This window comes from Bison bison, unplaced genomic scaffold (assembly GCF_000754665.1).
Source record: "Bison bison bison isolate TAMUID 2011002044 unplaced genomic scaffold, Bison_UMD1.0 scf7180017864035, whole genome shotgun sequence".
Taxonomy (NCBI): Eukaryota; Metazoa; Chordata; class Mammalia; order Artiodactyla; family Bovidae; genus Bison; species Bison bison.
In genome coordinates, this window is record NW_011494607.1 from 8825377 (window position 1) to 8839121 (window position 13745).

Below are 13745 nucleotides of genomic sequence, written 5' to 3' on the forward strand. Positions count from 1 at the left end.
ATATACTTCATCTGTTTTGTATTACCTATGGCTGACTTCACACTACAAGAGCAGAACTGAGGATCTGCGACTCTGTTGCAGCTTATGACTAGCAAAGACTGATGTGTTTATTATCTGACCAACCCTTCACAGAAGAATTTAGCTACATCTGCTCTTCACTATACTTATATATTGCATACAACTGTTTGGATATCCATTAAAAATCCAAAAAGCCACCACAACAATAGGAATATTTTAGAACAGACAGGAAATGCTAGTCTAATTTTCAGTTATCATTAGGAATAACTAATGGACATCATTCCTTACCATACACAGAAAATACAACATATATTCAAATGGGAACAATCCTGTTTGAAAAGTTTTGTTTAAAAGAGCTTTTCTGTAATTTGGATACTTCAGAAATCAATTACTTTGTTAGTAGATAATTCTTTAAAATAATTTATTCTTCAGACTCAGAAAAACTAGTGGTTATCACTGTGCGGAGGGGAGGGGTAACACAGGAGCAGGAGGTGTTAGGTACAGACTGGTGATGTAAGATAGGCTCAAGGATGTAGTATACAACACAGGGAACATAGCCAGTATTTTGCAGTAACTGTAAATGGAAAAGAACTGTATAAAGGTAACTTGTTCACAGTAATTGCTTCTTAGTTTGTATACATAGTAGCTTAAAATGAGCCTGGATATTTTTCTAGGGCAAAATAGCTTATTCAATTCTCAGTGAACTTTAATTTTATGCTTGCTTGACTATTGAATTTAAGGTTGAAATAAGCTTCCAGTATTATAAGGTAATGAAAAGTGCCTTAGAAGCAACAGCTTATACTATGCTTAAAAAGGAGAACTAGAGATTCACTGGGTGAAGAATGTTCTAAGCACAGGTTATCAAATACCTTAAATGTGAAAAAAGCATTTTACGTTTATGAGAGCCATATACTCACCTCCTGGATTTAAGAGATGTTAATATTTTGCCAACAAGTGTATCATATCTGTCACTTGTATTTAAGGAATAAAATAGTTCTGGACACAACTATCAGGGTTCTGGATGCCTCTGCTCTTCCTCCTTCCTCAGAGCTCATAACCTGAAGTTACCGTAAATTATTTCTGTGTTGATGCATCCATAAACAATATATAGTACTATTTCTTCTAGCAAATTTTCACATAAATAGTACCTCTCATTTATTCTTTTGTAATTTGCTCTTTTTGTTCTAATATGGTGTTTTTAATAGCTTTCTAAATATGTAACTGCCTCACTAAGAAGCTGAGTGAGGCTGTTGCTACCTTCCTGTCTGGTGACCCATCATGACAGGGTCTCCGTCACAGCAGCATCACCTACACCACCTCCTGACACCAGGAAGCACTCCCCAAGGGAGTCACACTCAGGGGGAACAGTGGGGGACAGACACACTGGGTTCCTGTTGTGCCAAGTGAGTTCTCTTGGGATTATTCAACTTCACTTCCCATTATGATTTCATATTTCAGCCTAAACACACAATATAAGCACAACAATCAATAACTTTCCTGGGAGGCAATTCCCTGGCAGTCCAGTGGTTAGGACTTGGCGCTTTCACTGCAGCTGCCCAGGTTCAATTCCTGGCCAGGGAACTAAGATCAGCAAGCTGCATGGTACAGTCAAAAATAATTAATTAAAACAAACAAAACTTTCACCAGAAAGCTAGTAACCGGGCTCTGCAACAGGCCTGACTCTACCTGGACTGCACAGTGTTTATACCAGTCCACGAGAGGGGCCCATGGTGAACCAGGAAGGAGGTAGAACCGCGTGTGACAGCACCACCTGGACACAGAGGCAGAGAAATATGGGACGGGAGATGACTGGAGTGACGAAGACCTGCTGGCTACAGGCTTCAGGTCTACTTGGAGGAGAAACGCAACAAAGAAAAAGCAAGTGATCTTATCAAGCTGGAATTACACTGATCAGACATGATAATGAGCTGGCCATGACGCTGGCCTGAAAAGGAATCGGTTATTGCTCATTTGCAGTGACTTTCAACAGGCCCTTTATGTTTTAAAAGACACACCTTCTCCATCTTCATGGTCAGTGTCCCCATCACCATCCTTGTCTTCACTGTCTAAGTTCAAGTCATCTGGAAGGTCCAAGGCCTCAGGTTCGGGCAGCTTTTCCTCGTTGCCATGGTAAGGATCCACCTCGTTCTCATCATATTCCCTCTTTGGGCAACAGAGATCAGGAAAAATAAAAGTAAACTTTTAAAAAGAATAACATTCACACATAACTAGCTCTAAACTCAGCTGACTCTTGAACAACACAGGTTTGAATGGTGCAGGTCCACTTATTCAGACCACTTATGTGGATTTTTTTCAATAAATATGTGCTATGGTACCACAGAGACTTGTGGCTGTTAAGGACCTGAGGCTGCAGAGTCCATGGGTGCAGAGGGCCAACAATAAAGTTACACACAGATTTCCAGCCTTGCAGGTGGTCAGTGCCCCCAAGGGTCAACTGTCCTTATGCTGAGAGAATACAATGTCTCTGGTCTAAAATTACCAGCACACATTAGAATTTTACCAATATTTTTACAGTTTCCATGTTGGAATGTCATGTTTCACTTTTTGTGCACATTCTCCATAGATAGGAGGTGCTGTGTTACCTATTTCAAAGAGGACATGGAAGTTTATGGAAGAAATATACAAAAGGACTGTGGGTTTTAGTTTCTGAACTATACCAGGAGTCCCAACAGAACAAAGCTCATCTCATCGGTAACCAGTGGTTAGATATTTTATGTTCAGTTAAGAGGCTCTATGACACATTCCTTTATGAGGCAGTGGGAAAACAAATGATAAGTAGGAAAAAATACGTCCTGAGACACCCTGGGAGCTGTGCATTGCAGTGGTCTTGGCCTTGAGTGAGAAGAGCAGGTGGGTTTTGAATCCTCATTACCTCATCTATTTGTTCATTAATTTTGTCTTGGCCTCGTCCATCCTCATCAGCTTCTGCTTCTTCCTTTTCCTCCTTCTTATCTTGCCGGGTTTTCTCTCTGTTTGACTTGCCAGCATCTAAGTTGTCATCTTTAGCTACAAGCTCAGAATCTTCCTAAATATCAGAGGAAGAAAAAACACATCATCATCACTCTCAATCTAAAACACTGCTTTCACTTTACTGTCTAACGCGGCTCCCAGACATGTGCTGGGCCAATCCCATGGAACCATCCAGCTGACGGGGCACACCTATCATCCTGGAGGGAACAGGCAGGACAGCCCAGGTGGCAGCAGTGACAGCAGGGCAGGGAGGGGTGTCTGAGCTGTGGGATGCATCACACCCAGCCCTGGGGTCCCCTAAGCTCAGGGCTGGGCAAGTGTGGTGACCACTGGCAGAATGAGATATAGCATCTATAACGAGTGCTCCAATTTCCCTCCTCCGTAACACAAGGGATGCCTCAGGTCAGGCTACTCTTTGAGCCATGAATATAATCAAAAATCTAGACAGCAGGAAAAAAACAGAAAAATAGAGATGGAAGAAAAACCAAGACATAAAAGAAAGCAATGAACGACAGGGAGTGGTAGTGGGTAGGATGACTGCCCCTCTCATCGTGGGGACAAAGTGATGGGGGAATCTTCTTCTTACCTCGTCCATTCCTGGTCCTGTTTCTTCAGTCTTACTGTCTTCCTCCTCATCTTCTTCATCGTCATCATCACCCCAAAGCCGCTCATCTAGTTTGTCAGCTTCCTCACCATTCAGATCGCCCATCTGTTTATCTAGGTCTCCAGTCTCACTATCTGATTTTTCATCATCCTCTTCTGAAAGGGAAGGCACTCAGCTCAGTTAGGCAGATCCCCAGACTAATCTGTTCCTGTGTGTGTGGGAGAGGCAGGGACCCGGCCAGGATCCTACTTGGGATGTGCTGCAATTCTACAGAACGCCCTACAGGCAGATGCTTTTAGGTGTCCTGAAGCACTCCTACTGTGTCTGCAGACTAGAAGAAAGGAGGTCTGGGATGTGTGATGGTAAAGGACTGTAAGGAGGGTGGTAGAACAGCTGTCAGGATGTCTCATTCTGGTGCTGGGAGAGTTCATTATGGGTCCCAGCAACCTCATTGGGTTTTGGTTTCTTACCTGGGAAATGATCAAGGGTGGTCTACAATACCTCCAAGGTTCTTCCCCATCTCCAACCTGTTCTCTGCCAATGATTCTGTCTAACATCTCAAATCATGTGTCTCGATCAATTAACCACAATTTTCTATCCTTGCTCAAATAACCAGACTTTTCTTTCCTTTGTCTTTGATCAAGGTCTGCTTTGACAAAGGTTATACTCTTACACTTACTTAGGCATGCATACCTTCTTCTACTCTGAGGTTAGCTATCATTTCTGTAAGGTATTCACTTAAAATAACACACTGTATTTCAAATTAAGCTTTGGATAGAAATTTAGGGCAAAAGTTGAATTATGGTAATAACATGACAGATGATAATGTGCTGTAAGAAATTATTATTAAAAAAAAAAAGAAATCATTATCAAGTAATTTTCAATGACATGTAATACTCATAAGTTAAATGAAAAAAGCAGACTGTAGAAACATTCATGGTCTCTGTGTGTGTGTGTGAATATATATGCAATAAATGGAAATACTCCAAAATTAAGTGATCTGGGTGACAGGTACAATGGTATTGATTTGGTTTCTGCATTTTTATTCCAAATCATCTACAACAAATGTCTACTGATTTTGCAATTAGAAAAAAATACATATATATTAAAAAAAAAAAAGCCTCTCTAGAACAATTCAACGTGAGCTGCGAGCCAAGCTCGGTGAGGGTGCATCTCCTCGCTCTCCCTAGAGGACACCACAGGTCACTCATCTGGCACATGGAGCAGCCGGAACATCAGAGGCAGTGTCTCAGTGTACTCAGAGCAGAATCTCCACAAGGAACTAGAGACTCCTGACACACTTGCATACGTACAGCATATGCTGATGCTTCCACCGCAGTCATGCAGAGTAACCAACTTGCTCCAAGAGTATATACTAGGCTACTTATTGGGAACATGTGGTTTCCTGGAGAAAATAGCCACTTTTCAAAAGCAAGAATGAAATGGCAGATAATCTCAAACCTTGTTCTTCCAGTTCCCCATCATGCATTTTCCCATCAAAGTCTTCTGACATCTCAATGGCATTATCCTCGCCCTTAATGTCTGATTTTGAGTCAGGATCTTCTTTATCCTTTTCTTGACCCTTCTGAAATGTATCTTCTGCCTAAATAAAAAAGCATTAAATAACATAAATGAACATACTGTTACTAATGTTTATTCAGCTCTAAATAGAATATAAATATATAAGTGCCAAGGTCAATGGTATAAAATTTTCTCTGGGGAGAGAAAAAAGAACCAACAGAGAAAATGCACATGATTTGTGACTTGCTTTAATATTTCTGTTAACTAATTTCTAGTTATTTTGCATTCGTTGTTAGAGAATATAGATTTTTATTGAGGTTTCTTTCATGTGAACTTTTTTTAAAATCCAGACATATTAAAAAAGTTTATGTATTCTGTATGTAGGATAAAAAAAAATTTCACTTACTATACTGCATATAAATTTAGTATCTATCTTGTCACTTTGATCTCTCATAGACATTACCCAACTGTGATGTAGATTTCCCCCTCTACTACTTTCTTTTTTATCTTTTTATTTGAAGTACAGTTGATTTACAATGTTATGTTAGGTTCAGATGTATTGCAAAGTGATTCAGATACATTCACACTTCCTCAGATCATTTTCTATTATAAGTTATTACAAGGTATTAAATACAGTTACCTGTGTTATACAGTAGGTCCTTGCTGCTTCTCTGTTTTATATATAGTAGTGTGTATCTGTTAATCCCAAACTCTTAATTTATCCCTCCCCCAGTAAATGAAATTTTCTTCACTTTTCCTTAGACTACATATTCCTACACAATCTATATTATATCTTGGGGAAAAGATTCAGATTGCTATCTCTTCCATTATGGTTGAATTTTAAAAGTCCTTTTTAAGATACAAAAGTAATACAATCTCATATAAAAATTTCTAAGCCAAACAGAAAGAGTATGTTTCCCTGGCACCCCCATCCTCCAAAATTACCAAAGAAGTTACCACTGGTGATGTTCTAGCACATCATTTTATCTATAAGTACACCAACAGACACTTAGAAATATAATATATACAGTATGTATCAATACCTGCCTCCAGCATTTTTTTAAACAAGAAAGGGATCATTCTTTACAAACTGTTGTGCAATCTGTTTTTTCAAAGTTAAAAAAATATGTCCTAGATATATTTCCATGTTGATACTTAAAAACTTATCTCATTATGTTTATTTATAGTATTGCTCTGCATAAATAGTATCATTTAAAAATAATTCCTTCCTGATGAATATATGGATTCTTTCACAATTTTCACCAGTGTAAATAATGCTGTAATAAACATTTTAATATAAATACACTCCCTTGTACACATATTTATCTTGGGGTCTTATGAGAGTTCTGTGAGAAAACATGGAATTCCTAGATCAAAGAACACAAAGAGTTTAAAATTTATTAGACACTGCCAAATTCTTCTGAAAGTTTTTTTATCCCACTTAATAATGTTTTTTTGCAGTGGATTTGTACTTTTCTATTAGGTTTCTTTTACTTTATTTTTTTCCTCATTAACAAAGTACTGGGTGCTAATGCTAATTAAGTTAAATTTGAGAAATACAGAAAGGCCAATACACACACACAGACACAGACACACACACTGTACATTAGAGCTCAACCACATAAATGCAAGCATTATTCTTTTGGTTTCTTTATATCTTTCCAATTTTCCCTTCAAAGGAAGAGAGGAAGTCTGGATCGGTTTGTTCCTCTATTTTTAATAGGTATGACCATACCTTAAATAGAAATTTGTGGACTAATTTACATTTAGAATAGAGATGATAAAATGAAATTCCACTACTTGTTCTTTCTTCAAGTCACAGTTGATTAATCTAATGACTAAATGACAAAAAGAATATTTAAAAAAAAATCCAAATCAGATTGAATTTTTTTTTTTTTTTTTTTTTTCAGATTGAATTTTAAAAAGTAATACACGAATCTTAGTCCAAAGCATCTAAATATTTCAAAAGCATTCTTGATTCCAACTAAAAAAGGATATAGATATTTAAAATCTGAACATGTCAAAGACATACAACAATAAAACCTATTAATAATAAACACTGGCACTATTGTTTAATGTAGTCATTACTTAAAATAGCCAAACTCTTGGTCCTTAAATGAACTACTACCAAAAGTGTTCTCTAGAAAATCAGCAAAAATGTTCCCATTTAAAATAAAAAATTTTAAAACTATTTCCTTCCCAAATTGTAGGTACAACCAATGACTGAGCTACAAAATATCCTTTCTATTCCCTGGAGAAGGAAATGGCAACCCACTCCAGTATTCTTGCCTGGAAAAGTCCATGGACAGAGGAGCCTGGCAGGCTGCAGTCCATGGGGTTACATGACTGAGCATGTGTGCATGAGGGTGGAGGCTCATGGGTTGGTAGCAATAAACTGGTAGAACTAAAAAAAAAAAATATATCCTTTCTATTGTCTTCAAGCTTTTAATTTATAGCCACTCCCTAAACTCCAGTATTCTTAAGGTACCTAAATCAGTCTGAAAACCATTAACCTAATAGCAAAAACATTTATATGTGTAATTTAAATACTGGAAAAGGAGTGTATGCTTCTGCATCCAATTTACATATTTCATGGTCATGAAAACATACCTGTTCTTCATTTTCTATCTGATCACTCACATCCTTCATGCCCTCGCCTTCTCCAATCCCTCCTCCCTCGTAGTCATGGAATTCAGTCGCCCCTTCTCCCGCTGAATCTTCCATAAACTCTTTGGGCAGGCAAAATCCCTTGAAAATAAAGAGTGAACGTTACATACAAATGCAATAAAGAAGTGATTCCCAGTTCAGCTACAGGAAAAAATACCCTACATAAATGATAAATTCTTATCTAGCTCAGTATTTTATATCTGGTGGAAGGACAGGAGACTTTTTGACATTCTTTTCTTCTTTGGTGCTAAGTTATTATGCCGTTTCAAAGCTTGACGTCAGATTTAATATACGAGGTTTTGACTGTGAAAGCCTCTGGTATGTAGTAATCTGTCATTCTGCTAATAGAAAAATTTGAATGAGGTATATACTAGGATGGTGTTTAAGGATCAAATCACCAGGGGTGGGGAGGGAGAGTAAACCCTCTCGGTGTCTAAATCCCAAAAGGGTTTTGTCCTTCTTTATCTACTTCCCAAATTAGTAAGCCAGAGAGGAAAGAGAGAAGACATGTACCCTTGAGGTACAGCAACTTGAAAGCAGATGCTGTAAGTGAGAGATTTCATTTTCTTTCATTAAGGAAAATTTTCTGTGATGTTCCTCAAATCAAGTCACAGTGCGTGCGTGTGTGTGTGGCTAAGTTGCTTCAGTCCTGTCTGACTCTTTGCAGTCTGACTCTTTGCAATCCTAAGGACCACAGCCCACCAGGCTCCTCTGTCCATGGGATTCTCCAGGCATGAATACTGGAGTAGGTTGCTATGCCCTCCTCCAGGGGATTTTCCCAACCCAGGGATCGAACCTGAGTCTCTTACATCTACCTGCACTGGCAGGCAGGTTCTTTACCACTAGCATTTTTAAGAACCGCTAGTTCTTTACCGCTGGGAAGTAATTATAATGCCAAAAAAATTTTAAAAAAGCACCCCCGCCCTTGTGGTAACCTGACACTCTCAGCCTGGGCTGTCTGCTGCCAAGGCACCTGGCAACCCTATGGCATGGGGTCTAGAGATATAGCGACACTTGTGAAGAGTTAACAAAACTCTATTTCATGTCAGAAGGTAGCCTAAAAATAAGTATCAAATACTAGTGTGTGGGATGAAATTGACTAGAAAAAGAAATAGAAGAAAATAATGGCTCTCAATCAGAAATTCTACCAGAGAAAAGTATAAGCTATCAAGATATTTGTCAATCTGAGGATGAGAATGTACTATGAATAAGCTGACAACAAGACCAAGATCCAAGACCAACAAACACTGACTGTGACTGAGTTACACAGAAACAGCTTTCTATGGATTAAGTGCTTTACTCACAACCTAGATCTATTATCTTAGCACTGTATCTAATCTATTTTCAAGTTCTCTCAGCACTCCTCAGAGAGAACAGGAATACAGTACAGAGACTTAAAAAATTAAGGGAAAGGCAAACTCACTTTCAGGACATGTATTCTTAGAAAGGTGACTGAAAAATACATTTTTGTTAAAATAGTGAGGTAAATGGCTACGTACTCCAGTATTCTTGCCTGGAGAATCCTATGGAGAGAGGAGCCTGGTGGGCTAGTCCATGGGATCACACAGCATCAGACAAAACTGAGCACCTAACACTTTCTCACACTATTTTAAAGAAATATGTTTGGACGCATGCAGAGTAAGTCATAAAAGGAGGGAGAGTCAGATGTCCTTCCGCAGGGCACATTACTGCTGCAGCTGAGACAGACGCTAAGCTCGCAGCACTCTGCTTTTATCAGAACCACTTCTACCCTCACAACCCCGTCCGTAAACACACACAGGTCTGACAGGCCAGTCATTCTAGAACCTGTCAGACAACAGCAATGGTCAAGTGGACAATCACAGCCAGCCCAAGTCTCGGGGCACCCTCAGCATACTGTCCTGCCCGTCTTCTGTATGCAGTGTTCCCTCCAGAAGTGATGGGATGTGAGACTGGCTCAGTGCCCATCAGAGAGAGGGGGCAGATCTCAATAAAGGTACACACTTATCCTCTAGACACAAGGGCTTGCCTACCCATTTTTTTTTTTAATCCCTTTGTAGTATTTTAGATACTCAAAACTAAGAACTTGTGACTGTTTACAAGAAGCCTAAACCTCACCTTCAGTTTGTAAATTCCTATCTTCTTTAAGTGCATCTCACCTGTACCATATTTAGATTCAGGAAAGATCTTAAAAATATTAGGGATATTAAAAGAAAAAAAATAACAACTATATACTTAGTTGAAGGTGGTTCTCACAAAAATGCAAGTCTCATTTTACACATAAGGAAACTGAGGCTAAGTGACTCACTCACTCTGAATCTTGGAACCAGATACCCCTGTGACTGGCCTTACCATGCCATGCTGAGTCTGTTAGATCTGTCTGCTGCTCCTGAATTCCAAGGGTAGGGTCTACAGTCTCTACAGTATCGACGCTTTTCACAGCACTGGGATCATGGCTGAATGAAGGAATGACTTCCCTATTAAAGATGCCCACCTCACTTAACCTTAAGAACCCCATTACCATTTCATGAATAAATATAAATGACTTACAACTTAATAGCATTAAAGTGAAGTTGCTCAGTTGTTGACTCTTTGCAACCCTATGGACTGTAGCCTGCCAGGCTCCTCTGTCCATGGGATTTTCCAGGCAAGAATACTGGAGTGGGTTGCCATTTTCTTCTCTAGGGGATCTTCCTGACCCAGAGATCAAACTCAGATCTCCCACACTGCAGGCAGACTCTTTACCCTCTGAGCCACCAGGGCTTAATAGCATCAAGGATTCATTTACCCTACAGGTCTAGCTCAGAGTTATCAGAAGACTTCAAATTGGAGACAGAGAGAAAAGGGTATGAACAGAAAGCAACAGCCTTTAGGCAGACTCTGTAGTCTAGGGAACTCCCCCTGTGAGGGACCTGATTTTACTAGAAACTAAAGTAGAGACCTGATTTTACTAGAAACTAAACCAAGACTTTAGTAGAAACAAGCTTAGTAAAAGGGGAATAAACAAAGCCATAAGAAATTCACAGGGAGGGCAAATCACCTCCTGCTATTTGTGAAGGTCCAGAATAAAAGCCCATCAAACCAAACACTGATGGGTATGGAATATTTGGGTACCTGCTGCTCCATGTAAACAGTCCTTACCTTCTGGGCAAGCTCTGTAAAGATCTGGGCAAGCACAGAGAGCAGCTTTGCAGTGCTACGGTGAGTCGCCAAAGACATGGTCAGGAAGAAGAGGACGAGGTCAGAGTACCTGGACAGCACGGGCACCAGGCGCACCAACAAGCAGCAGGACTGGGTGAAGAACTGGGGCAAAACAGATCGAAAGGCCTGCTCACACCAGGTTACTCTGGGTAACCAGGCATTTTAATTACACACAGGTACACCACGCGTGCTCACTGGGATTTCCTCCTCGTTCACACAAACTCTCACAACACTACACTTCAAATTCTTAGTGACTTAAGTCACTTGTTAACATTTAGTTAATAAGGTTGTTTAGCAAAAAGTATGTTTATAAACAAATTCTGCTGGGATTCAAAGTTCGCACTGGAAGCAATGCAACAGAATAAGACGCAGGTTCTATAAAGTAAGTTGTTTCTCTGGACTTAGGGAGATGACAATGTCATCCTCTCCTGGCTTACTGAAGGGAAAGGGGGTTTGCATGATACGGCCAGTAATCCTTAGTTATGGTGGTAACATCCACCATTAACATCAAACACCCAGGAGTATGTGACTAGGATATGAAAGAATTCTAGGTACGTCAATCCTAGGTACTCTAGACTGCCATCATTTTTGCACTGACAATTGTAATCCTTAGCAAGCAAGTGCTAAGTTTTCCAAAGTCTGTCAGTGAGGTCTACACGCACAAAGAGATCAAATTCTTAGTGATTCTGCCAAGGAGGCCTGCTTTGGGAACACTATGTGGAGTGAGGTGAAACCCCGTCTGCTTCTGCTCAGCCCACGTGGACAGTGAGAAGCTTGTAAGGATCCGCTAGTTACCGTGTGCTTGGCTGCTGTACCATCCTCGCCGGATGATTTCAGCCTCTCCACCAGCTCAGAGACAGCAGAAATGATTCTCTGCACATGCAACGTGCTCACGTCGGCCCAGAAGTCCTCCTCCAGGAGTTTTGTGAGGTGTCCTAACTGCAGGCTCTCGAAGCCTGCAGTCTCTTTCATTCACAGAAAAGAACAACATGGTGAATAACAGAATAAACTCTCCTCCTCTCCATTCATCCAATAATTATTCCAACATTTATCCTGATATTTAAAACAGATCATCAAATGAAAAAATCAAGTAAGAAACTAGTATTTTCCTGGTTCTAGACATACCATCTTCTTCTTGGGGTCTTGCCTGGTCAGTGCTCTCCTCTGTTTTTTTACTGTTTCTTTCTGCTAAATTCTGAATGGCACAAAGGATGGCCCGGATGGCGGTTTCCGTTTGCTCTGAAAAATCCTCTACAAACCCTTCATCCAGCATTTGGTTTCCTAGTAAAATAACATGGTGCAGAACAAATTTTTAAAACTCAATCATTGGTTTCAGTGCCTCTGGAAATTACTAACAATCCTCATTTGTTATTTTAACAAACAGCCACCAGCTAAGCACCTGCTAAGGCTGAGTCACTGTCAAGCTGTGCTGGGTATAAAGAATGAGACACATCCCTGGCATAGATAAACCTACAAGGTCATTTCCTTGTATTAAAACAATTTTGCTGAAAGAATGCCAAAAATATGAAAACAGTTAAGATGGAGTGTATAAATACCAACTTAATCCAAATAGGAACTGTCAGCTTTCCAGCCGAAGAGAGAACTTTCTGGAATAGCCAGTGAGCCTCTCCCTACTCATGTGCTATAAAGTAAGTAATGTGATGGCAACCCAGAGGCAAGGTGCTCAAACAAAAGTTAAGAGCTATGTGCTTGGGCTTCCCGGGTGGCTCAGTGGTGAAGAGTCTGCCTGCCAATGCAGGAGACATGAGTTCAATCCCTGGTCCAGGAAGATCCCACATGCTATGGAGCAACTAAGTCCGTGCTCCACAACTACTGAGCCTGTGCTCTAGAGCCTAGCCCCAGCTACTGAGCCCACGTGCCACAACTACTTAAGTCCACCTGCCCTAGAGCATGTGCTCCCATCAAGAGAAGTCACCACAGTGAGAAGCCCACACGTGGCAATGAAGAGCAGCGCCCACTCACTGCAACTAGAGAAAAGCCTGTGCAGATGGAAGACCCAACACAACCAAAGATAAATTTTATATATATATATATATATATATATAAAAGAGCTATGGGCTCCAACCACACTTTCTAGCCTTAGAACCCTGAACAGATACATCTAGAACAAAACAATGTTTCTTTAGGACAATGTGGACTTAAATCTATGACAGCGTTCCTACACTGGGCTTTTACTCCCTTACTGAAAAGCAGTCCTCACCTTCTTGGCTGCCTGGGGTGAGCAGATGTGTCTTCCAGGTAGTGAAGTCATCTGTGGCTTTATTGATCTCTCTTCTTACATATTCCATGCTCTCAACTAAAGCCATTTGTGGGTCTGTTTGCTCACCCTCAACCCCTGGAAGAATGAACAAGGACTCTAGGCCTTGCAAATGAGCTGACACCTTGGATAGGCAACTCAGCCCAGAAGAGCAAACTTCAAAATCTTTCCTGCAACAACAAAAATGCCACAATGTTGAAAGCAAGGCGCTGCCACCCATCCACACCCACCGTTCCCTCCCTCCAACCACTAAAACTCAGGGTATCTAGAGACTTACAGCTGGACATACACCACAAAGCACTATGCAGGTCATTGGAAAACTGAGGACTGAAGCACAACCCTTTCCTTCCCTCACTAAACCGTGACCATGCGCCCACACAGAGGCAGAGCAGACAGCACACTCACCAAGAATGAAAGAGAGCCTCGCAAGACTGCTGCCTAATTCTGTCGACATCAGCTTTCACGGTTTTAACGGTTTTCAGCATC

At 40.4% G+C, this 13745-nt stretch overlaps 1 protein-coding gene across 1 annotated transcript in view; it reads right to left on the minus strand.

Moving 5' to 3' along the window:
• Nucleotides 1-13745, minus strand: part of MDN1 (MDN1, midasin homolog (yeast)) — a 140340-nt gene that overhangs the window by 14551 nt on the left and 112044 nt on the right. The window contains exons 81-90 of the mRNA XM_010834709.1: nt 13665-13745; nt 13203-13429; nt 12107-12262; nt 11777-11946; nt 10922-11083; nt 7745-7882; nt 5075-5216; nt 3596-3768; nt 2912-3064; nt 2034-2181 (exon numbers count right to left, since the gene is read on the minus strand). Coding sequence (XP_010833011.1) covers nt 2034-2181; nt 2912-3064; nt 3596-3768; nt 5075-5216; nt 7745-7882; nt 10922-11083; nt 11777-11946; nt 12107-12262; nt 13203-13429; nt 13665-13745 — 1550 coding nt within the window. The remainder of the gene's footprint in view (nt 1-2033; nt 2182-2911; nt 3065-3595; nt 3769-5074; nt 5217-7744; nt 7883-10921; nt 11084-11776; nt 11947-12106; nt 12263-13202; nt 13430-13664) is intronic.